The sequence below is a fragment of the Podarcis melisellensis genome (assembly GCF_964234715.1).
Source record: "Podarcis melisellensis genome assembly, chromosome: 5".
Taxonomy (NCBI): Eukaryota; Metazoa; Chordata; class Lepidosauria; order Squamata; family Lacertidae; genus Podarcis; species Podarcis melisellensis.
Window position 1 is genome coordinate 23849802 of NC_138537.1, and position 25530 is coordinate 23875331.

General features: G+C 43.2%; 1 protein-coding gene across 3 annotated transcripts; it reads left to right on the plus strand.

The window, feature by feature from the left end:
• Window positions 1-3450: 3450 nt before the first annotated feature.
• IGSF10 (immunoglobulin superfamily member 10) lies at window positions 3451-22806 on the plus strand. 3 transcript variants are annotated; one of them, XM_081910669.1, is made up of 7 exons: window positions 3451-4026; window positions 6438-6676; window positions 8360-8489; window positions 8740-9130; window positions 11826-16214; window positions 17081-17981; window positions 19612-22806. In XM_081910669.1, exons 1-7 carry the CDS (start codon window positions 3952-3954, stop codon window positions 21518-21520), a joined length of 8034 nt encoding a protein of 2677 aa, XP_081766795.1. In that variant the 5' UTR covers window positions 3451-3951; the 3' UTR covers window positions 21521-22806. The 3 variants fall into 3 exon arrangements, with proteins under 3 accessions (XP_081766795.1, XP_081766796.1, XP_081766797.1); XM_081910670.1 differs by lacking the exon at window positions 3451-4026 and adding an exon at window positions 4212-4255; XM_081910671.1 differs by lacking the exon at window positions 3451-4026 and having other exon boundaries at window positions 6538-6676; window positions 8317-8489.
• Window positions 22807-25530: the final 2724 nt, after the last annotated feature.

The following is a 25530-nucleotide window of genomic DNA, read 5'->3' on the forward strand; positions in this document are numbered from 1 at the left end:
GTCTTTTGCGCTAGGTAAAAGCAGAAGACAGCTTTACTGCTTGATCCCAGGGCGAGGAGGAGGAGCAGGCAAGGATTTGTAGTTCAAGCATGCAATAATTCTTGCATGTAGCACCCAGCTTTGTACGTACATGCATGCGTCCATGTAGAAGGCAGCAGCAGGGCTCACAACATCACACCTGCACATAGCCTCTCTGGGTGGCCCTGCAAAACTAGCTACTGGGGCAGGGGCTGCCTCCTCATCTAGGGCACTATTTATCCTATGGCTGGCAGAAGTAAAGGTAATTTAAGTATCACGGATTGGACTGGGGCTGCACACCCAGCAGCAGAAAGGTGACACTCTTGAGTGATTCACACTGAATCATCTGCCTACATTGTTTTTTTGGGGGGTAACCAGAGTGATGCTCTTGTATCCTTATTGGAACCAGCTCAGTTGGTAGAACATGAGACTCTTAATCTGAGGGTGGTGGGTTCAAATCCCACGTTGGGAGAAAAGATTCTTGTATTGCAGGGAGTTCGACCAGAAGACCATCATGGTCCCTGCCAACTCTACAATTCTATGATTTTATAATCCCTTAAACTGATCCCAGAATTGCGTAGGTAGCCAATGAAACCAAACAGGGCTATCACCGTAGCCACATACTCCAGGCAGCCAGAGCCAGACCACAATCTGGCAGAGGTATTTGGATCAGTTGAAGCTAAACTGGATGCTCTTCAGAGGCAGCCACACATAGACCATCTCATAGTAATCCAGCCTGGAGGTTGTTGAAGCATGAATAATTGTGGTCAGCCAGTCTTTTCCATGGGCTTCTCAACATCAGATCTCCAATTATTCACAGAAAATGCTCGTGTAAAAAGCGGGGGCTGGGGGGGCTGGATGTTCACCAGCTATTCGGTGCTTTCTCCCAATGCAAATGATAAAACCAGAATGGAGTTGTATTAATTTAAACTTTAAGGGCATCAGTCATGACATTTGCACCTTTGGACACACTCTGTGATCCTCAGCTGCTAGGACTCATTCGTTAAAAGTATGAAGAATGCAATTTGATATAGCAGGCCTGTCTCTTTTTCTGCGCTATTAGATGCAGCAGCCGTTTCGTGTTCTGCCGCCTCCTAATGGCAGCCATTTTGTTTTACATCATGTCCTCACTGCAGCCATTTTGTGACTGGTGCTCATAACACTGCCTCAAAATTCCAAATGTGCCCATTGGCCCAAAAAGTTTGGCAAGCTCTCTACTACGCCAATGAAAAGTTGACAGTGGGCTTTGTCACTCTGTCTTCTCTCTCTCTCTCTCTCTCTCTCTCTCTCTCTCTCTCTCTCTCTTCTGTGGGACCTGTTGAAATTGGGAGCATGATTAAATTTGGTGTTACTGCTGCTGCAGTTGCTACTGAGGATCTGTGGGAGCAGTGCCGGATTTACATATAAGCTAAACAAGCTATAGCTTAGGGCCACAGTCTCTTGAGGGCCCCAAAAAAAATTTAAAGGAAAAAACTGGATGTACATTTCCAAAATATGATAAAAAAACAAATAAAATCACTATAGAAACCTATTAGGCCTATAAATTACCATATAGCATATATTAAGCACAAAAACAGTGACAATTTGTTGTTGACAAAGGACAGCTGGACATATAAAGGGCCCCATTACCTTCAGTAGCTTAGGGCCTCATCAAACCTAAAGCCGGCCCTGTCAGGAGCCATTTCTACAGAAGTCTTTCTAAATTGGGCCAAGTGGAGTTTCTAAAGCATACTGGGAACACACCTGCTTGAATTGGATGGTTGATGTTGTGGGGTCAACTGCCAAGTCTCAATAGTATTTGACTCCAATTCTGTCTGACAGAAACTTAGGGAGGGGGGTGGATGTGTAAAAAGGAAGGGCTTTTTTCTACCCCATTCATTCTACTCCCTAGGAATTACTGTGGGTTTACATTTGTTCTTAAAAGTTTCATCCAAAGAAATGAAATACTACCACCCTTTTAAAATGCTGTACTGTGCATATGGATGTAAAAAGTTCCTAGAACTGCTAGCAAAACAAGCTTTTTTAAACTTAATGCACATGAGCAACTTTCTGCTTTTTAGGTGTAACAACAGTTTTAGACTCAAGGCTTGCTTGCATTGAAATTTGTACACACAGTTCTTAAAAGCAAGGCTATAAACTGATAAGAGTAATATCCAAAATGTTAACAAATACCGGTGATTAAGAGGGGAAAATAAATAGGTAAACATCTATAAGGTTCAACCAGAGGATACCAGAATCCTTTTTAAAAATGCATCGGATGGACCATTATAAACATGAACCCAAAAAGTAACTTGATTCTTCATTGATAAAATGTCCTTTCCATTGTTAAAACAAATATTGGCTAGAGTACTTAGAAAAGTAAATAAGCAAGCAAATAGGGACCTCATAATAACATGTTCTCATGAAGAAAAGAGTCTTAGTGCTATAGTGCAGGCAGGAAAGCAAGGATGTAAGAGAGCCAGCCAAATATATTTTGGAACATGAAGCAGAAAAGGCAAAATAGCATCATCCCAGCAGCAAACAAAAATAGGACACAATTAAATTGGTGGAAGTTTGCTAAAATCATTGGCCTCTAAAATCTGTGGCCCATGGCAATTGATTTAATCTGCCTAATGCTAAATGCCAGTCCTGGCTTGCCATAACAGAAAGTTTCAATATTTGCTGAGTGGGAAGAGATTGCTTTTTCAAAGACATTTAAATTTGTTGGCACCTGAATACTCGGATTATATAAAGGGGAGAATATTGAACTGGGAAAACTAACAGTGTGATGCTGATCTCAAGTATGTTTACTAAAAAGTAGGGCCCAATAATTCAAATGGGAAAACTTAATAAGGGAGCAATCAGCACCGGATTTAGGGTGCTGCTGCGAGTGGTTTCCCACCCACAGGGCACAGAGCCAAGTGGGCACAAAATTGAGAAGATCCTTTTTTGGGACGCCAAATTATGACTTCAAACAGGATAATCCAGCCAGCTAGTTGGTTTAATTCAGCCCCTGCAGCAGTTTTTTTTTTCCTGGGGTGAAATCCTAAAAAAAAACTCGACAAAAATTGAGTGACATCCTAAAAAAAGGTCAACAGCATCTTTGGTCGGCCCTCACAGATAATTGAGTACTTCCAATGCTTTTCAATACTATTTCTAGCCACCCCCTTGGCTACAACCATGCCCTTTGTCCCATAAAGCTGAGGCTCCAATGCTTTGGCCACCTCATGAGAAGAGAAGACTCCCTGGAAAAGACCCTGATGTTGGGAAAGATGGAGGGTGCAAGAAGAAGGGGACGACAGAGGACGAGATGGTTGGACAGTGTTGTAGAAACTACCAGCATGAGTTTGACCAAACTGCGGGAGGCAGTGGAAGACAGGAGTGCCTGGCATGCTGTGGTCCATGGGGTCACAAAGATCGGACACGACTAAACGACAACAACAACAAGTGGGGCAGCGGGAGGCCGCTCTCGGGAACGGGCTAGCGGGCAACAAAGGGGCAACAAAGCCCACGGCGAGGGAAAGACCCAGAGCCCGGCTGGGCGCCACGTGCGAAGCGTAAAGGCTTTGGAGCGCGCGAGGATCTCCCCATTGCAGGCGACGCTTCCGCGCTCCCTTCCACCCCCGTCGCTGGGAGGCAGGGGGCGTGTGAGCAAGGCCAGAAAGAGAGAGCCGGCCAGTGGACACCCCACCCCGCCACATTTCTCTTTGAGGCGATTCGGGGAAGCCCAGACGCTTGGCGAGGCTCCGGGGAGCGGAGCGCGCCAAGGCTTTTCCGTTTTTCGCTGGGCGAGGCGGCCAAGCCCTCCCTCCCTCCGTCCCTCCCTCGCGCCGCAACAGGGCCGGGGGGCGTGTTTCTGGTGTTCCTTGCAAACTTCCATCCTCTCACCTCTGCGGCGGCTTCTCCCTCCCTCGCAAGCCTTAGGAAGCTCGTGAACTTTTTGCCTCTCCATTTATGAGCAGGATCTCGGTGGGCGGCAGGAGAAGATGGAGGGCTAGTGAGGAAGAAAGAAAGGGGGATACAGCGCAGGTAAGGATGGTCCCTTCTACACTCTTTCGGCTGGTTTTAACTCAGGTTTAACTTTCCCCCCCTATAAAAGAAATCTGCAAAAGGCCACCTGTCAACTGAGCACAACCCTTCAATGCATCTGATAAAAGTGGACTTTAGTCCCAGAGAGCTTATGCCTTAATCAATGTGGGGGGGGGGGGTTTGTTTAAATGCGTGGGGAACTTTGGGTTGCTGCTGCAGCAGCCTGCAAGTGAGTAGAGATTATTTCTGAGGCTGCTTTGGAGAACTTACTTGGAAGGTGCATGCTCTTTATTTGTAATTTATTTGCTTCTTATCGCTGTGCTGCATTTTTTTAAAATGGTGTGGTGCTATGGATTGCTTTCCAGAAGCCTGGCTTATCACTGAAAGAAGTTGGGTGGCAACTGCAAAAGGAAAGGTGCCATTGGTGTCATTCATTGTTTTCAAAGGGTTTTACTTAGACTAGACGCACTGAAATTAATGGACCTAAGTCAGTCCTGTCAATTATGCACACAATGGGTCTGCTCCAAGGAGGACGGACCTTGGTGACAACTTAAAGGCTGCCGGCCGGACTTTTTCTTGTTCCCCGGCCAAGCATCCTTTTGGTCATGTTACACAATCGCTATTTTGTGCATGCAGCCGCCGGCTCCTTTCATGCAGCAAGACCACATGCATGAAGAGGGGAAAAACAAGTAATTAAGAGCAGATCTCCCAACAATGTCCGTGCGTAATGACGATCAGCAACCCTGTCTGCAAAAGGACAGCGACAAATTTCTCTTGTCTGTGAGGTGAATGTTGAGAAACTTGATCACCTTGCAGAAGCTACTGTAGCTGGAATGAGATAGGATCTGGGTAAGATCTGGGCTCTGCCATGAACTCACTATGCCTTATTAGAGATTTGGGGAGGAGAGGGGCTGGAATCAAAACCAGCAATCATTTCTGTTGTTGTTTTTGTTTAGTCGTTTAGTCGTGTCCGACTCTTTGTGACCCCATGGACCAGAGCACGCCAGGCACTCCTGTCTTCCACTGCCTCCCGCAGTTTGGTCAAACTCATGCTGGTAGCTTCAAGAACACTGTCCAACCATCTCATCCTCTGTTGTCCCCTTTTCCTTGTGCCCTCAACCTTTCCCAACATCAGGGTCTTTTCCAGGGAGTCTTCTCTTCTCATGAGGTGGCCAAAGTATTGGAGCCTTAGCTTCAGAATCTGTCCTTCCAGTGGACACTCAGGGCTGATTTCCTTAAGAATGGATAGGTTTGATCTTCTTGCAGTCCATTGGACTTTTAAGAGTCTCCTCCAGCACCATAATTCAAAAGCATCAATTCTTCAGCGATTAGCCTTCTTTATGGTCCAGCTCTCACTTCCATACATCACTATTATTATTATTATTATTTCTTCCCGCCCCCACACACAACAACCCTATGAGGTTGGCTAGGCTGAGAGTGGGTGACCAGCCCCCTGTCACCTAGAGGGCTAGAAAAGCAGAGTAGGGATTTGAAGCTGCCTCCCTAACCATTTGCACTCCCTAACCATTTGCAGCATGCTAGAGCAATAGAGTCCACCATTCTAACCTTCTAGATTCTGCAATTATTATGCTAGCTTGTGAAATTAATTACTCAATATGTATTACTCTCAAGGAGTGGAGTGCTTCGTACATTCAAAAGCGCTATAGAATGCCCAGTATTGACTCAAGACTCTGTACTGGAAATCTAGCATTTACTTTCAAAATATTAATTAATCTAAAATTAACCTAGCCTAACAGTAAATGCTGTTTTTTTCAAATATAAGACTACTCAGTGCCCCTTTAATCTATGGTTGAACTCTGCTCTGAATCTGCAGCTTTAACAAAACAGGAGGAGGAGGACAGGGGCACTGCTTGTAAAATCTAAAAAACCGTGGGGAAAGTGGGATAAAGTTTAACTGCTGTCAGTCCTGTCATAGCTTATTAGCTTTCTTAACCACCACAGTCGTCTTCTAAACTTCTTATTTTTTTCCTTTTTCTGAGGCCTAAATTACTTGGCAAAGAAGGACTCAACGTGTTTTTTGGCAAAGACAAACCACAAACAGATTTATGAACACTCTAAATAATGAAAGAGTGGGCTTATTTATTTGGAACAATAGACTCAGTAGCGTGTCAGATTTCAGTTTTTAATACCTGTCAACACGAACTCTCTCCCCTCCCCACATTCACTAGAAGAAAGAAGCTGCGAAGGAATGTTATTTTCTTAAAAAACAAACAAGAAAGCCCTGCAGAGTTGTTGTGTGTGTTTTTTTAAAAAAATAAAATAATATGAAGGACCTTTCTTGTACTGTTTCTAAGGCAGGCTTTATTCTAAACAAGTCCTGAGGTCAAAGATACAAATTTGTGACGTCTCATCTTGACACGATAACTTGTGTTGTGTTCTGTTCCCTACAGCTTTGTTTGTCCACGCTTGCTGTTGCGTCAAGGTCTCCATGCAGGATGGAAGGAACAGGAAGACGCAACCCCTGTTTTCTAGGATTTCTGCTTGGGTTCTGCTGGGCTACTTTTCCTCGCAGCAGTGCGTGTCCTAAGCACTGCGCCTGCTATGTACCCACCGAAGTACATTGCACATTTCGGTATTTCACTACCATCCCAGCACAAATCTCCCCAAATGTGGAGCGCATCAACTTAGGGTAGGTTTACAACAATATTGCTTGAATTTGTAATGTGCGGTAAGGAGAACCAGTTGCCCCCACCTGCTACAACTAACATGCCATAAGAGACTTAACTGGGGCACACACTTATCCGTGAAGCCCCATTTCATTGACTTGGAAGAGATCAAAGCCCACCTTGCTTCATTCCTTGCCAAGCCGTGTATCAACTTTCACTCGAATTAAGCTCTGATTCATTTGATCAACTGAGACATTAACCAAGTTTGAACTTGCCTATGATGACAGGGTGGACCGCCTGTGTGTTTGTCATCACATGAGTTTTTCCCCTTTCCCGTTTTGTTGTTTTTTCATACTGGCAGCCTTGTACCTGTTTTGGATGTGATACTAAACAGTGCTTTAGCATTACATACAGAAGCAACAACAGGCCTGAGGCTCATACACTTCTCCTCTTATGATGCAGCCACAAGATTATCAGAAGCAATGGTATCTAGGTTTTTGTTTTAAATAGCTAGAGTACATCCCTGGCAGCTCAGTGTCATGGGAATTGCAGGTCCCATGATGCTTAGTTGTTCTGGCTGCTCCAAGTATAGTATTCCGAGTATAACCTCAGGGTATAACCTCAGGGTTCTCCTATCAAATACCAGAGGTATTGTATGACTGAAGAAGGTCTGGGGATGCTGTTACTTATTTAAAGATTTCCTCCCCTTGCATTTCAGCCAAAAAAGCTCCCAAAGTGGCTTACAAGTCGCTTCTTCTTTAAAAAATGTTTCTGCCCTCAGATTTATGCTCTAAAAATGGACAGCACCAAAGGAAAATAGATAGGGAGGGAGAAGGAAATAAGCTGATCTGAGTAAAAGTTCTTAGTTACAAGTGTCTCTAATGACCAGTGTGGATGGAGACCCCAAAAATGGTTGGTCTGCACTGATCATTTGCTGCTGTATCCTGTAGTGCGGGACCTCCATACACTAACTCATGCAAACTCTCCTTACCTGTCTGCACTATAGGTAGCTTTAGGAATAGGCATAGAGTAAGATTACAGAGGAAGGCACCAGTGCCTGATTTGGATTCAGTAAATGATTTTTGTCAATGCAGGTTCAATACTCTGTTCACAGTACAGGTTACGTTCAACAGTGCTTTGGTGAGGGGAGGCCTGGCTCTGCCCAGTGGACCTTCTTACTACTTCCACTGAAACTAGCAAGGAGTCACTGTGACAGATAACTAGAGCTGGACATGAACCCTTATTGTGAATACTAAAGAGCACTAAGAGGTTAGGTTTTAAGGTATAAGCCCTGCCTAACTATTCCAGGGTCTTTGCTGATGACTTAGGAGGTATGCTTCATGGAAAGCTTGGTAGCATTTTATTGTTTACATTGTGAATTCGTGAGTATTTACTATATAGTTTGGAAAGTTGTTGGTTTGCTGTGCTTTGGGAGCTCCAGCAGGGAAGTGGAGTATATCTATTTTAAGTAAATAAAGTAACCTGTATAATCACAAGTCATAGGCATTCATTCTAGGGGTGCGCATACATACAAATTTCCATCTGCCACTGTACTGATAAAGCTATTCTGAAATTGACATGGCAAGTTTTAACTAAAATTTATTTGCTTATTTGCAAAAGAGAGACTCTGTTTTTGTTTGTTTGTTTTGCCTTTGAACTATAGCTGACTGACTAAACCCAGATCTGGAATGAAATGTTTGTTACAGTTACAACAGTTTGGTTAAACTGACTGAAACAGATTTTTCTGGCCTGGAGAAGTTGGAGTTGTTGATGTTGCACAGTAATCAGATACATACAATTCAAGACAGGACATTCTCTGATTTGCGCCTGTTGCAGGTAAGAATGAACTGGGAATTATCCATCTGTGCCAAATTTTTACCTTCGGCCCTTTTAAAAACGAATAGCATACATACTATGGGTACAGGTTTACAGCCTATCTAACTTCAGTTTTAAAAGTTGTTCTCACTGCTGAACCAACTGCCCCCTTGCTTTAATGTAACATTTGAATATGGTTGCTTTTTAGTCTTCAGATGGTGTTCCTATTTTGCTCAATTTTTTTATATTATTATTATTATTCTGTCAACAGGTCTTGAAGATGAGCTATAACAAAGTCAAAGTTATTGAAGCAGGCATGTTTCATGGTCTCGTGAGTTTGGTACGGTTGCACATGGATCATAACCAAATTGAATTTGTAAACCCCAAAGCTTTCTATGGCCTTACATCACTGAAACTAGTCCACTTGGAAGGAAATTTGCTCAAGCAGCTTCACTCGGATACTTTCGTCACCTTGTGCTACCTCCAGATGTTCAAAACATCCTCCATAAAGCATATCTACTTGTCTGACAACTTGCTTTCTTCTCTGCCTCGAGACATTTTCACATATATGTCCGAGTTAGAAAGCCTCTACCTTCACGGGAACCCTTGGGCTTGTGACTGCGAAATGAAATGGTTTGGTGAGTGGACGGAACGGCAGCCAGGTATCAAATATTCTCTTTTTATTTATATACTCAACTTGTATTTATTTCTGGAAGCATTTTTACCCTCCCCTGACAAGGATTCAAAAATGGTTTTCATAAAATAAAAAATAAAAATAGTAGGAGGCTCATGTGGCTGTTAAATAGTCCATTTGAAGCCTTTGCGGTTACTCTGTGTATTGTATTATGTGCCAATTATCCCATAACAGCATTAAAGCAGTTTAAGAACATATTATACCACTGATATCAGAAATCACAAAAATGCAGAACCACCGACAAATAATAAAACACCATGCTAGCCATAGTCCAATAGTCTAAGCACTATTATTAAGGGCTAAAAACAACCCACCACCATAAAGGCAGAGACTGAAATATTGCTATCAATGTTTAAATGGTGTTAAAAGCAGATACAATTATGTTAAAAGGCTTGGGAGAACAACAAAAAAGTATTTGCTGTTGAAAATGCATTAATGTAGGTGGCAGGTGAGTCCCCACCCCACCCAGATAGCTTATCCTGCAACAAGGGGACCACCAATAAGAATTCATTTCCCCCCCAATAGCCACACTCTCTACTTCATATTGAGAGGGTAAAAGGACCCCTGACCATTAGGTCCAGTCGCGGATGACTCTGGGGTTGCGGAGCTCATCTCGCTTTATTGGCCGAGGGAGCCGGCTTACAGCTTCCGGGTCATGTGGCCAGCATGACTAAGCCGCTTCTGGCGAAACAGAAATGCTGTTTACCTTCCTGCCAGAGTGGTACCTATTTATCTACTTGCACTTTGATGTGCTTTCGAACTGCTAGGTTGGCAGGAGCAGGGACTGAGCAATGGGAGCTCACCCTGTCGCGGGGATTCGAACCGCCGAACTTCTGATCAGGAAGCCGTAGGCTCTGTGGTTTAACCCACAGCCCAACCGTGTCCCACTCTTCCTCAAAAGGGCCATTGGTTCTGTTGGCAGTGCCACTTAACCAGCTATTTTCCCACAGAACATGTGTAAGAAAATACCTCAAACTGCTGGTGGTCACCTTTAAGCTATTCTAATTTTCGCCAGCACTTCAATTTTCAGTGCCCAGGAATCACAGCACCACAATAATTGTTAGGATTTTCAGCATAGCATTGTATACCTTAAAGAAAAGAAAATCTGAGAGACCACATCCTCCTTCAAATAAAATCTAACCACTAGGGCTATCCCCTGATTAAATAAATCTTACGTTGCTCAGACGCAAGGCTGATGGTTCTGAAAAAGCACATGGATTTTGTTTTAAGATTGTGCTTGAGTACATGACGCCTGGCACATTAGATGAAGCTTTCCCTCAAGTGTGCCCAAAACCTAGTTTTTGTACAGTTTTACGGTCAACAGTACTTGTATTCGCTAAAAAATCTGATGCCAGATTAATTGGGGTGTCCTTTTTATTAAAGAAAATGTTGCAGCCTTCTTGATCATAAATACAGAATATTTTGATGTATTTCATTTTACATTAGGGCACTTTCAAGTCTGCAGAATCAGTCACATTTTCTTTATTAATGGAACAGTAGAGTTTGCTATATTTGAATCCATTGTTTTCATAACTAATTGTAAACAGAAGGGATTTTTCCCCTGGACTGCTTCACCAAAAGATGTGTTTGACAAATGATTCCCTGGAGAGATAATACAGAAATGAGAATTTTCACCAAAATGATCTAGAGATTTGACAGCTCTTGCATAGAACTTCCACAGGAATCTAGTCTTTGTTCCTCTCTTGTTTATATTATCCCATAGTTATAAGAGAAAAATGCAACTTCCTCCCCCTTCTCTGGTATGTGGCAAGAAGCTTGTGTTACAAACTTCACATTATGGAGCTGCCAAAAACTTTAAATGAATAAAATAGAACAATCTCAAATAAAACTGTGTCTGGCAAAATTCCTCCCCCAAATATGTATTTGCCGCCGTTTAAAGATATAGCCACAGATAGGTTACTGTTCAGCATATGTTTTTATTGAAAAAACTTGTATAAATGAGTAACAGATAGAACAACAACGTGTTCTAATATATTTCCAATTACAATACCAAGTAGAAAAATGGAATACCTCTTAAAAATGATATGTTCAACTCTTGTTTGAAATAACTTGAAACCCATGGTGGAAGCATTCCTAACTAGTGGGGTGGGAGGGTATATATTTTCTATCGTTGGGAACTATTTCGTTTCTAGACTGGTGGTGGGCAAGGAACGAACAGTTTTCTGAATGCAATTATGCATTCACATGCCCATTAGAAAGTGGGGGGAAAGTCTAGGACCAAGAACATGCGCATTGAAGCAAGATGGGGACTAGACATAACACAGGACCAAAGTTCAGATTCCAACTTAAACTTTGGGCAATGGGAATTAAACTTGTGACCTTACCCAAATTTGTCTTCTCTGTTCTTGTGTAATTTTTCTAATGTCTACATCTAGCATCCTCTTGCCCTTGTGCTCATTCTGAGGGCTGAGTCCTAGGCCTTTGTCCTTGTTCTGGTTCCTTTCCTTTCCATTCTGTAGTAACCATGGCTAATCATCAATTACTGCACTGGCTGGTTCCTAAACAGATCCAAATGATTGCTGACTGAGGTCTGTCATATTTCATGGACACCAGAAATATCTATCAGCATAACAGGACCTGTTGCTTTTATACATGAATCAGTCAAGCAAAAATGATTTTTACTGTTTCTATTGCCTTTCCAGATGTTGTCAAGTGCAAAAAAGACAGAGGTGTTTCTGGTGTTCTGCAATGCCCATTGTGTGCCAATCCTGGAATTTTTAAAGGCAAGCAGCTAAGCGGCATTGAACCCTCAGATTTTAATTGTGTTAAGCCAACTATAGACCCAGCCTTGAAACTGAAAAACATCACTGCTCCTGATGATAGTGGCTTTATGTCAGTTTCTCCCAGAGATTTTATGGCTCCCATAGGATCCATGGTATTCAACATGACAGACCAAGCTGGAAATCGGGCAAACCTGATCTGCAATGTGCAAAAGCCTGCAAAGATGTCTCCAGTTACAGTAAACAAAATCGACAACACCACAGTACTTGAAGTATCCTTGTCAACATTCCTTGTGTGTAGCATTGACCACGAGTATATTCAGCAGTTGTGGAGCATCCTGGCCCTTTACAGCGATTCTCCGTTAAAACTGGAAAGGGAACTGTTATTGACAGAAGTGCCTTACATCAGTTATAAGTACAAGCAAACAGATTCCAAAAACGACGAGCTATTCACTGATGTAGAAGCTGAACTGAGAGCTGAGCCTTACTGGTTGATGCAGGGACAAGTTTCATTGCAACTGGACAGGACATCAACCACTCTCAACACTCTGCACATCCAGTATTTCACAAATGCTCAAATTGCCCTCCCGGTCAATCTCCCAAAATCAGAACGGCAAAACTGGGCCATGATCTTACGAGAAAACACCACAATAACTGAATACACCGTTTTAGTAGGGGGGTCTGTGGAACTGGACTGCCAAGCGCTTGGAGACCCTACCCCTGTAATTGAGTGGGTATTAGCAGATGGGAGCAAGATTAGAGCTCCATATATTAGTGAAGATGGGAGAATCGTGATAAAAAAATCTGGAAAACTCATGTTGCATGCAGCAGATAATTTTGACAGTGGAGTTTATCACTGTATAGGAACCAATTATGTTGATGCTGATGTCCTGACTGTTAGGATTACTGTGATAGATCCTTATATAGAACACAGCCATTTAAACGGCCCTCAGTTTTCCATATTTTTAGGTGACACACTTCACCTTCCATGCCCGTCTACAGGTGCCCCAGATGCCCCTGTTACCTGGATCTTACCTGAGCACATGGTTCTTCACCACTCTTCAAAAAACAAGCTCCTTTTTCACAACGGCACATTAAAAATACAACGAACAACAGACCGGGATGGTGGTTACTTCATGTGTGTCGCTGCTAATAAGTATGGCGTTGATATTTTGGTTTACCAAGTAGTAGTTGAAAGGAATTTGAACAGGTCACAAAAACTCGATATTCAGCTAGAGGATGAAGCAGCAGAAGGATCTGGCAATGAAGAGTACAAAGTTACCACCAAACCTCGAAATCCTTCATCTGCCAGGCAAACCCAAGGAACCAGCGAGGAACCCACTAAAGATTCATACATAAATCAGCCCACACAGAACAAAGCCAGTGCCAATCGCAAAGAGATTTACAGGCGCAACAAGGACAAGACAAACACACGGTTTAGAGGGCGCCTGAGGCAATTTGATCCTTCCACTAGGAGAATTGATCCATTGCACTGGGCAGCGTTTTTGGAAAAAACGAAGAAAAAAGCCACTTTTCCAAGAAAGCAAGAAAATGCCACAGCAAAACCAACAGTAAAGGTTCTGTTGTCCTCAAAGACTTCTGAAAATCTGGAAGAGACATCTGGAGATGATATATTTCCAGAGGAAGGATTTATTCTACTAGCAACTAAAAGACCTGCGATATCCACTCTGAGAGAAGCCTCTGGAAATGTAGTGACAGCAGAATTTGGAAGCATGTCAAATGATTTCCGTTCTTTGGCAACATCCAGCATGGTTACAGAAACCACAGCTCCAGTAACCAGCCCAGTGGTTATGAATTACAAGACACCCAAGAACCAGAAGTTACTTGCAGAACTTAAACTTGAAAAAACTTCTCTCAAAGCATCTCAAACACTATCTACCAACATGGAGCCATTAACAACACCATCTTATAGTCCACCAAGTACTTCTACGGAAGCTTTAAATACTTTTCAGAGCTCGATATCATCTGGGAGAAACAATTTGCATCTAATAGCCACACCAACAATCACACCAGCAATGAATATTACCAAGAATACCCTGTCTGCAGCTACCCACAAAAATACTGAAAAACCTGATTTATTTACAGAGGCAACTGAGAAAGTATCAAAGAAATCCAATCAGCAGGTATCTCTAGTGACAGCCAATGTTCCTGATGATGATGTATTTAGTCATATGTATGCTTACAGTACACAAAAAATAGTGCCTCGGTTACCTCCAAGCTCAACCATTGTCACTCACCAGCAAATTAAGGTAGTTGGGGGTGCTACAACTCACAACCCACCACTCCCCCCCAGGCAGTATAGCAGACGAAGAAAAATCTCTAATAGAAGAAGAATAATTAGACCTGGCCGTATTTCCAACATTGCAGGTCGTAGATTTGCTTTTGTTAAATCACGGTTTGCTCAAGCAGGTACAATTCTACCTCCTCCTATAGAAGTGAGCACACCTGCCTTATCTCCTCCCAACAGATCTCTTGAACAGACTGTTTCTCAAGCCCCTGTTTCCACTTCATTTAAAACTCGTCACCCAGAAACAACCACTGCAAATCAGTTTTGGGCATTCTCAAGAAACAAACTGGTTGCAGCTGAAGAGCATACAACTTCAACAACAATCCCCTTCTATCCTGAAAGCACACAAGTTCTATCACACAGAGAAGCAAAATCTGGTGGAGCATTACAAGGAATCACCGACGCAAACCCATCATTTAGCATCAGACTCCCAACGGCAACTATCCATAGCCCCAGCACTGGCATGGAAACCACAACTGCCATGTCACCTTTGGTTATGAAATCTACCCTTTCTGCTCTTGGAACTAAGGCCTCTTCCGTTGTTTCAACAGGGGAAATTCCTTTGCATAATTTCTTTAGAAGCAATGATGCACAAAAGCAGCTACTGGAGAAGGAACCCAAGTTGCAAACAAGCAGAGAACCCTCACCTACAGTATCTGTTTTGCCTCTCCAAACTACAGTTCCAATGCCAGCATACACAACATCACCCACATATAAAAGTGCTGTTTCAAAGACTGAGAACCGAACTGATGATCCCCTAATTCAACCCACCAGTGACAACATGATGCTAGTAAAACTAGTCCCCCTGCTATCGCTCGATGCTTCAGAATTGCCATCTTCAGCCTTTGCCTCCAATCTTACAACTGTTCTAGGAAAAGAAACAGATGCCGCCACCAGCATCCTACCAGTTCTCATTCCAACTACTACTGTCCGTGTTAAAACTAACGTTGCCAGATTCAGAGCGTTAAGACCAGGCAGAAGAAGGGGTCAGAGGAGGAGAAGGCCTCTGAAAAATCCCGTGTCTTCATACAGAAACATCATTCTCAGCAAAGGTTCTGCTACGGTGTCCAAAAAACCCACGACTTCTCCTGCTTTTACAACAGCTGAAAGCATAAGGCAAGCTGCCAGCCCCCTAACAGATGAACTGTTTTCGAAATCCACTAGTATGGATGCCATTAGAACTACACCACAGACACCCAGTCTTGGCACAACTGACACAGTTGCAGAGAATAAATCTACACCAGCCACTCAGCTATTAATAAGGAATATTCCTACCAAAAATACGGTCACTACTGAGATAGCAGTGGATAATTCGTCTTCTGAAAAACCTGCTACCGTCATCCCACTCACTGTATCGGTCTTGGACACAGCCAGCACAATCACAGCAATACCAGGTACATCTTTGGTGACACGGGCACCAGAGTCCAGCAGACTAACTCAGGCTACGACAGTGGGTGCTGATAAGGAATCAGATCAGACTGTAGGATGGGAAGCTAGCAAAAAAGGCCAAACAACAAAAGCAGCTTTTTCTCTTAAAACTGAGATAAGTGCCCAAACTCCTACTAATGCAAGATACCCCAGCACACAGTCTCCTAGCCCATTAGCACCCCAAACAACACTCATGCCAGCTATCACACAAACCACTGTATCTCCCAGGCAGGGGGAACTGTCTTGGCAGGAGGCTGCAGAAAGTGGCGAAACTTTCACAGTCAGCACACTGGGCAGATTTAAGTCCCCACAGAGCTCCACTCAATATACTCCTTTGTGGAGGAAGAATAAGAACAATCAGGTGAAGAATTGGGCTGAGAAGACCATAGACCAGGAAGTCACTGCCACCAATCAGATAACCTTAGATTTGTTCCACCAACGCAGGGGGGCAAGACCCAGGATAATTGGAGGGAAACTGGCAGCATTTACTGTCTTGGCTAATTCAGATGCTTTCATCCCTTGTGAAGCCAGTGGGAACCCTCGGCCAATAATACACTGGACCAAGGTATCATCAGGTACGTTTCTCAAGTTTACATGGAATATTTCTTTTCCTTTTTTATATATATACACAAGATACAAGCTAGGATGTAGTGTGGGCAGTATTAATATCTTAAGAATGCTTTTATCACTAGGGTGATATTGCACTAGGGTGCAATGAGAGCCATTGTGTTATAGTGATTTGTGTGTTGGGCTAGGACTGGGGGGACTCTGGTTCAAAAGTGTGTGGTCCTGGGGCAGCCATACTCCCTGCAATAGCCTTCTCCACCAGGCAATTGGGAGGACAAAATGGAGAGTGGGGGAAAAGAACCGCCTGTATTGCCCTGAGTTCCTTAGAGGAAATGTGGTATTATAAATACAATTGTGCCTCTGAACACAGTTGTAGAAATCCTTTCTTCTTCTGTGGGATTGAAAAGCAGTATTGGGGAGGGGTCATAACTCAGCAGTAGGTTTGGGTGATATATACGAAAGGATAATTTGAGCTTACAGCTGATTTTTTTGGTTACCTAATATATATATATGAAAATACCATATTTGTTCAAGTCTAATGTGCGATCGAATCTAACGTGCACCTCAATTTTCAGAAGCTTGAAACCAAAAAAAACTGCTGGCGAATGTAAATGTACCATTGAATCTAACGTGCACCTTAATTTTCGCAACACAAATTGGCCAAAAAAGGTGAGCATTAGATTTGAGTAAATATGGTAGTTTATTAAAGTGGGGGGTTTTAGGATAAAAAATTTAGAAAAGGGATGAAGCACAAAAGCAATAGAAATGCAGTAAAAAAACCAAAATAAAAACCATTTGAATTGCCAAGCAAATCAAAAAAGTAAGATTTTAATACAGAGATTAGGCTAATTTTATTTCCATCTCTTTCAACTAGGGGTCGATGCGTCTAAACACAAGCGTGATAACAGATTTGAGGTTCTTCCCAACGGGACTCTCTCCATCCAGAACATCAACATCCAGGACCGCGGACAGTACCTCTGTGTGGCTGCCAATCAGCATGGCTCGGACAGGCTTCTTATCACATTGTCGGTGGTGACTTATCCACCTCGAATCCTGGAGGGAAGGTCCAAAATTATTACTGTTCACTCTGACAATCCAGTAGCCCTGAAATGCACTGCCGAAGGCCGTCCCATTCCTACCATATCATGGATCCTTGCAAACAAAACTTACATCTCAGAATCTTCTATGGGAAATGAGGCTGTTTCTGTGCAAGCAGATGGCACGCTGGTGATAAAGAGAGTCAGTGTTTACGACAGAGGGATTTACACATGCACAGCAAGCAATGCAGCTGGTTCAGATACAATGACGGTGAGGCTGCAAGTTATTGCTGCGCCACCCATTATACTGGAAGAGAAGAAGCAACGTATCTTGGAGAATATCGGGGGAAGCTTGAAGCTGCCCTGCACTGCCAAAGGAAACCCACAGCCCTACGTTCACTGGGTTCTCTTCGATGGAACAGAGGTGAAGCCTTTGCAGTATATAAATGGAAAATTTTTCCTTTTCCCTAATGGAACCCTTTACATCAGGAATATCAGCCCTTCTGACAGTGGGAATTATGAATGCATAGCCACCAGCTCCACTGGCTCAGAGAGAAGAGTGGTCATCATCCAGGTGGAACATAGCGATACAGTCCCCAGAATCACAGTTTCATCTCAAAGACTGACTCAGCTGAATTTTGGGGACAGGTTGCTTCTGAACTGCTCAGCTACAGGGGAGCCAAGACCCAAGATAATATGGAGATTACCTTCAAAAGCTGTTGTTGATCAGTGGCACAGGTAGGTCTCGTGAAAATCACAGCATTACTTATTTGCTTGATTAGCTACTGTATTTTTGCGTGTATAACTCGTCCCCATGTATAAGACGCCCCCTATTTGGGGGGACTCCAAATTGAGAAAATGGGGGAGATTGTATCCATGTACATAATTTTTAATAAAAAAAACCCCGCTAGTCTTATACACAGAAAAGTACGGTATATTGTAACCATTGGATTTCACATTGGATAGTGTTGTGCTGGAGGAGAACGATAAAGCTTCTGGGACAAATGAACTGTTCTGCCTTTGTGTCAAAGAGGGCTGAATCAAACAAATGAATTTATTGACGCCCTTTGCTGAGCTGCTCTGGTACTTTGATATGAGGGGTGTCTAGCTGTCATTCGCCGAGTGACTTGCAGAACAATCCAAACCCTCCTTACACCAGGCTGTGGAGTGGTAGTGGTACAGTGCTACAGTATTTAAGAATGAGACTGACGATATAAGGGTTGAAGCACATTTTACCATACTGTTCCAGTCCAGTTAGGGCTGTCTTCACCACAGCCGCTTCAGGGACAAGCAAGGCTCCTATGAGTTCTTGTTTGTAAATGTATTCCATTAAAACCTCATTCCTAGGTTGGGTGGTTGCAGCTCCACAGCATCAATATCATAGTATTTTATTTTTATTTTATTTTGGACGAGTTTGCTTTAACTCATAGTAATACAGTTCTGCCCAACATTTTGGCCACTAACCATCAATTGAGTTCTTAAGTGAAGCCAGTGGTTTCCATATTAGAGCTTGGCAGTAACAAATCTTGTGATCTCTAGACTGACCTAAACAAAGCATCTAAATCCAAACAGATTGCAGATCCCTGGAGTCTGGTCCACATAATTAACATCTGCCAGCTCTTTGCAAGGCTTCCAAACAGAATGAGCAGAGGAGTGATATGTTTGCACTTTCCTGATCCAAACTAGTGCATGTCATATGAAGAATAAGTAGGCTTGCAGTTCGCTCTTACATTTGACAAAGGAAATTTCCCACCAAGTCAAGCTGTACCTATAGATGGAGGGAGAGGGGCTTCAAAAGGCTTCCACACAACCTGGAATCCTGTACAATTCTGATTTAAGACAACATGGAAGCCTTTGCACATACATCTATGTGTGAAACCCCCCCCACCCTTGCGCAGAAGTTCACACAATATGCACAGATGCCATGGGAGGAGTTGCTTGGTGCAGCCGTACTCTCCACTCATGATTCCTGAAGAGGACTCAAAGGAACTTCCAAATGCTTCTACTCAATGCACTCGTATCTTAGCTTGTCTTTAATGTCATTGAGAATCAGCGGTTTTACAGCTACGGTCTCTGTATTTTTTGGCACATAAGATTCTGGTTGTGGGCTTCCCATAGGCATGTGGTTGACTGCTGTCAAAACAGAATTCTGGACTGGAGGGGCCTTTGGCTTCTCCCAGAAGGGCTCTTAAGCAGGCATAGGCCCTCCAGATGTTTTGAGATAATTCCCATCATCCCTGACCACTGGTCCTGTTAGCTAGGGATGATGAGAGTTGTAGTCCCAAAACATCTGGAGGGCCAAGTTTGCCTATGCCTGTCCTTAAGTATACTGGACTAAACACCTTTCATTTCTTCCATTGCTTTTTAGAATGGGGAGTCGAATCCATGTGCATCCCAATGGATCCTTGGCTGTTGAAAGAGTCACAGAAAAGGATGCTGGTGACTATATATGTGTGGCTAGGAATAAAATGGGAGACGACTTGATCCTAATGAAAGTCAGCGTGACAATGAAGCCTGCAAAAATCGATCAAAAGCAGTATTTTAAGAAACTGGTGCCTTACGGGAAGGACTTCAAAGTGGACTGCAAAGCTTCCGGGTCCCCTGAACCAGAGATATCTTGGAGTTTGCCAGACGGCACAATGATCAACAATGTGATGCAAGCAGATGACAGTGGGCACAGGTCTCGTAGGTACACTCTGTTTGACAACGGGACACTGTATTTCAACAAGGTGGGAATAGCTGAAGAGGGCGACTACACGTGTTATGCTCAAAACACACTTGGGAAAGACGAAATGAAGGTACACATAACAGTGCTAGCAGCGGCGCCACGGATCAAGCAGAATTCCAAGACCTATGTAAAGGTCAGAGCAGGAGACACTGCAGTTTTCAACTGTGAAACCACTGGTCAACCTAAGCCGAACATTTTCTGGTTGTTGCCTTCCAATGACATGATTTCAGCTTCCAATCACAGGTATTTTCTTCATGTTAATGGATCCTTGTCCGTCACAAAGGTGAGGCTCATAGATGCTGGAGAATACATATGTGTTGCTCGCAACTCTGGTGGAGATGATACAAGGCTTTATAAACTTGAAGTACTCTCTAAACCACCTCTCATCAATGGGTTGTATACAAACAAGACTATCATTAAAACAACAGCCATAAAACACTCAAAGAAACAAATAGACTGCAGAGCTGAAGGAACGCCCATACCCCAAATCATGTGGATTATGCCTGACAATATTTTCCTAACAGCCCCATACTATGGGAGTAGAATAACAGTACACAAAAATGGGACTCTTGAAATTCGTAACGTAAGGTCTTCAGATACAGCAGAGTTTGTCTGTGTGGCACGTAACGATGGCGGAGAAAGCATATTGGTGGTCCAGCTGGAGGTGTTAGAAATGCTTAGGAGACCAATGTTCAGGAATCCATTTAACGAGAAAGTAATAGCAAAGGCTGGGAAAACTGCCTTTTTGAACTGCTCTGTAGATGGAAACCCACCTCCTGAGATAATCTGGATGTTACCCAATGGAACAAGGGTTTCCAGTGGTTTTAGAACACTCCATTACTTCTTGGGGGACAACGGCACCCTTGTCATCTACAGTCCTTCCAAAGCAGATGCAGGCAAGTACCGGTGTGCTGCTAAAAATAAAGTTGGCTACATTGAAAAGTTGATCATATTGGAAGTTGGCCAGAAACCCACCATTTTTATCCACCCAAGAGGAACAATAAAAAGCATAAGTGGGGAACCGTTATCCCTTCACTGCCTTGCTGGCGGAAGCCCCAAGCCAAGCATAATATGGACAGTCCCCAATGGTGACGTCCTAGACCGGCCTCAGATTAATGGGAGATATATGTTACTGGAAAATGGCACCCTCATTATCAGAGAAACCACCATCCATGACAGAGGAAGTTATGCATGCAAAGCTCAGAACTATGCTGGTGATTCAACGGTAGTTGTTTTTGTAATTATTGTGGCACACCCGCCACGGATTACAAACAGGCCGCCAAGGAATATCCGCACAGTGGCTGGGGTACCAGTTCAGCTTCACTGCATGGCACTGGGAATACCAAATCCAGAAATTACATGGGAGCTGCCTGACCACTCGTTGCTTTCCGCAGGCAGCAACGGCCGGCCATCTGGAAGTGAACTTCTCCATCCACAAGGAACATTAGTAATTCAGAACCCAAAGATGTCAGATGCTGGCATCTATAAGTGCATGGCTAAGAACCAGCTTGGCAGCGATTCCACAGTAACATACGTTCAAGTTATCTGAGACGAGAAATGCAGCCCGAACAATTGATAACAAAGGCTAATCAGGAGCCAAAGTTTGGCTTTCGAAGATGTTTAATCAAAAGCAGCCATGTCAAATTCGTTAAAATTGCGATTCTCAGTTTACAGTAGACACAGTAACAGACAGAAAGATTTGGAGAAAAAATGTGTCATGTTCCGATGTGTTAGAGGTATTTTTAAAGCGACTTTGAGAACTTAAGGCACTTACATCTTGACTACAGTCAGTCAAATGCATTGCAATATAACTTGAAATATTTAGTGCAAGGGTGGGTTTGTTAAAAAGTTATTTCTTGCTTCCCATTTGGTAGTAGTACAAGAAGTATGAAATATAAGATAGGTAAAGAAAAAAGAAGAAATGGGATGACTGTTCGTTACCTTGTGGACAAATATGAATATTTTGTATCTATCTTACCATTGTTGTTGTTTTTAAACAAAAAGGTGCTGCCAGTTTTGTAATACTGAAATTTAGTTCTTTCACGCAGGAGTCCTTTTTTGTGGGGCAATGGAAGAACCAGTAGAAAATAGTTTGATAGGGTTGTGTGTTGTTGTTTTTAAAGACAATATGGATTATTTTTGTAAAATAAAAAAGCAACCAGATCTGCATATAAAGAAGTGCAGATGTATAATTGCCATTCAGCTGCTAAACATTTTACATAAAAAAAGAATATAAAGTGCCTTTAAGTTTAATAAGTATGCAATGCATGAGCAGAGGAAGCAGTAGGACAGTGTACTTTTCTTCTTGCTTGTTCTGGGCAACTAACTGGAGGCACTTTGGCTGAAAAATTGATGCAAAGAAAGATCCTTTGGTCTACTCCAACAGAATACAGCTGTCTCCAAGAAATTGCGCAGAGTACCTTATTTATTTATTGTAAATATTTTTATATTGCCTGTCAATTATATTCTTAGGGCAGCCGCAAAAGACATCTGTTTATACGTGCCACATAGGATAGAACTAGTGATATAAGGCTGTGCTCTGTCAGAGTAGGGGAACTCTGATCACAGACCGCAAGCTATGCCAAGACCTTTCAGGCACAGAACTCCCACTGCATTATAGACTGCTGACCATACATAATTCTCTGCATCTAGCTTGTTGCAGAACAGGTGAATATGCAGCTAACATGGCACAAATCTTGATCCACCAGCCTAAGCCCACAACTGTTGTGTGATGCTGTACCTCCAAGAGGGAAAGCAAGAATTAGCAACCTTTTTCTACATGCTTAAGATGCTAGCTACTTTATTGGGACCTGAATAAAATTCATACTTCTAAACCTCTTTTAAGAAATGTGCATTTAACTGAAAATCTGAAAATGGCATACCTTTTCCTGGTATGTCTGAACTATAGGAAATTGTGGTTTATTCTTACTGGCTGGTTAAAAACACACACATAAGGATCAAAAAGTAGCAACCCAGACCTAGATATAGTTTACCTGCTCCACACCTGATTCTGAATGCATGTTTCACTTATCTTATCTTGCCTCTCTGCCAATGCCAACTCCATCACACTGCCTCCTGCAAATATTACAACCACTATCATGCCAGTTGACTATGGGCAAAACTATAGCAGGAACAGCCTTTCTCCTGTTGGAAATACAGTGGTACCTCGGGTTACATACGCTTCAGGTTACAGGTGCTTCAGGTTACAGACTCTGCTAACCCAGAAATAGTGCTTCAGGTTAAGAACTTTGCTGCAGGATGATAACAGAAATAGTGCTCCAGCGGCACAGCAGCAGCAGGAGGCCCCATTAGCTAAAGTGGTGCTTCAGGTTAAGAACAGTTTCAGGTTAAGAATGGACCTCCGGAATGAATTAAGTACTTAACCTGAGGTACCACTGTATGCTGTATTCCCAGATTTGGTCTTTGCTGGGTCGAGGACATCCAGAACCTGAGCAGATAACAGGAACACCTTGACAGTATTTTCCTTTGTTCTGTAGTGGAGGATCTGTTTGGATGCAAAACTTTCACAATATCCAAGAGAAAAAGAGTTCCACAATTGTGAGCAGCACAATGTAATAATATTACCCAATCATGTGAAAACAGAATGTTCTGGTGTGATATTTTTAAGGGTATAGAGCACTGGTAGGGAACCTATGGCCCTCCAGCTGTTGTTGAGCTCTTATCATCCCCAGCCACCATGGCCAGTGGTCAGGATTGGCTAGAGATGTCGTCCAACAACAGCTGGGAGGCTACTTGTCAAGAGCAATCACAACCTGTCCTTGGCCTATGCAGTCAAGTTCCCAATCTGTAAGAATGAAAGAGCTGCGTCAACCAAGGTTGAGACTCTCTAGATGTTGTTGGGCTCCAATCCCCATCAGCCCCAGCCAGCATGGCCAACAGCCAGAAAGCTACAGTCCACAAACATTTGGAAAGCAGCATCCATAACTTTTATATTGCTCTAATGGAAGGTTCATCTTTTGCTTGATCAACGTAAAGAGAAAATTTGGCTTTGCTAGCCATGTGTGTACAGTAAGCCCGCAACTTATGTGCATTACTAACTTGGTAAAGACGGTTTCAGATGCATTTGGATGTGGCTGTGTGGGAAACAGAATACTGATCTGACCCCAGGGCTGTCTTACCTATAGGCGCTAGGGGTGTAGGGCACCCGGGCTCTCACGGGCGCCAGGTCGAGAGTCTGGGTCCCAAGAGTTGAGTCTGGGGAAGAGCCCATCAGTTGGTCAGAGTGGGCTCTTCTGCTGTGGGCGGCTCTGCGCTGTGAGTTTGGGGGCGACTGAGCCAGCGAGATGCTGAGGTGGGCAGTTGGCTCCACCCTCCTGCGCAACCGGGGGAGGGCGCCGGGCAGATCTTTGCACCCCGGCGCTGCATATGCTTAAGACAGCCCTGTCTGACCCATTAAGGTCATTCTTGCGTACTTATTTAAACTCCATTCTAAAATTCATGTGCATGGACAGGGTTCATGGAGAGAAAATGTCCCCAAAGCGTGAGTAAAATAGTTTCGACAACCATTAATTCAGGTGTGCTCTTTAAACAATTTGCTGTAATGTTTAAACCAGGATGGTAAAATCCCAAGAAGATTATCAACAAAAGAACCCATCCAAATATTGGGGACTGTCAGAAAAATGATAGATGAGCTTCCACATAACTAAAGGCCAAATGACATTGGGACAAAAAACCCTGAAGTTCACACAGGCTGAACAGGTGTAACAGAGCATGCAAGTGAGTGCTATTCTACCTCTGCCATAATATACATGGTGGCAGCAGAGGTCAACACACACCTGCAACTTTTTGACACACAAGATACTATTAGTTTCTGTTCTTATCCCTGAGCAGCTGCTGGGAGTCACAGCACTCTGTTTACATTCCAGAGACCTTCCAGTCTCACGGGAAAGGGAGACGGGATGTGACGTTAGTGGTTTCCTGTTTCCTTTGTTCCTTTGTTCGGTTGCTCTCTGCTCTCACAGGGAGGGGATGTATATTTCTTTGCTCTCTGCGTAGCTAGAAAATAAAGCATAGCAATGTAGCTCATACTATCTCATCCTTCCACGTGCTGTTTTGATATTCTGCTGGGACGATGTGCCTGAGGTCTTATCAAAGTATCAGGTCGTCAATTAATCATTGGGAGGCGATTCCGAAGATGAGCCTTATCAGCTCGGTCGAACGGAGATTCCGACAGAAACATTAAAATATATTTTCAGCTCTTAATAACATAAGAAAACTTACAATATTAAGGGAACTATGCCTTCATATTTCGAGGAGTAACTCCCAATGTAATGAAATCTGGAACTAGCATAGCACAAGTCCACTCCTGAAATGGAGCTTCTTCCTCTCCTCCCCTTTCTGGCCCCTGCTGTCCTCAAAAATCTGTTCCAGAGGAATTGGGGACCCTCTGAAGCAGACTTGAGGACATATGGGGAGGCAGAACAGGAAGAGGGAAAAGAAGAATCAAAAGTCATATTGCATAGACATATTTTCATTGCATAAGTAGGCAGATACTGGATGCAAGTGGATCACTGTGCAGATGTTTTCACAACAAACACA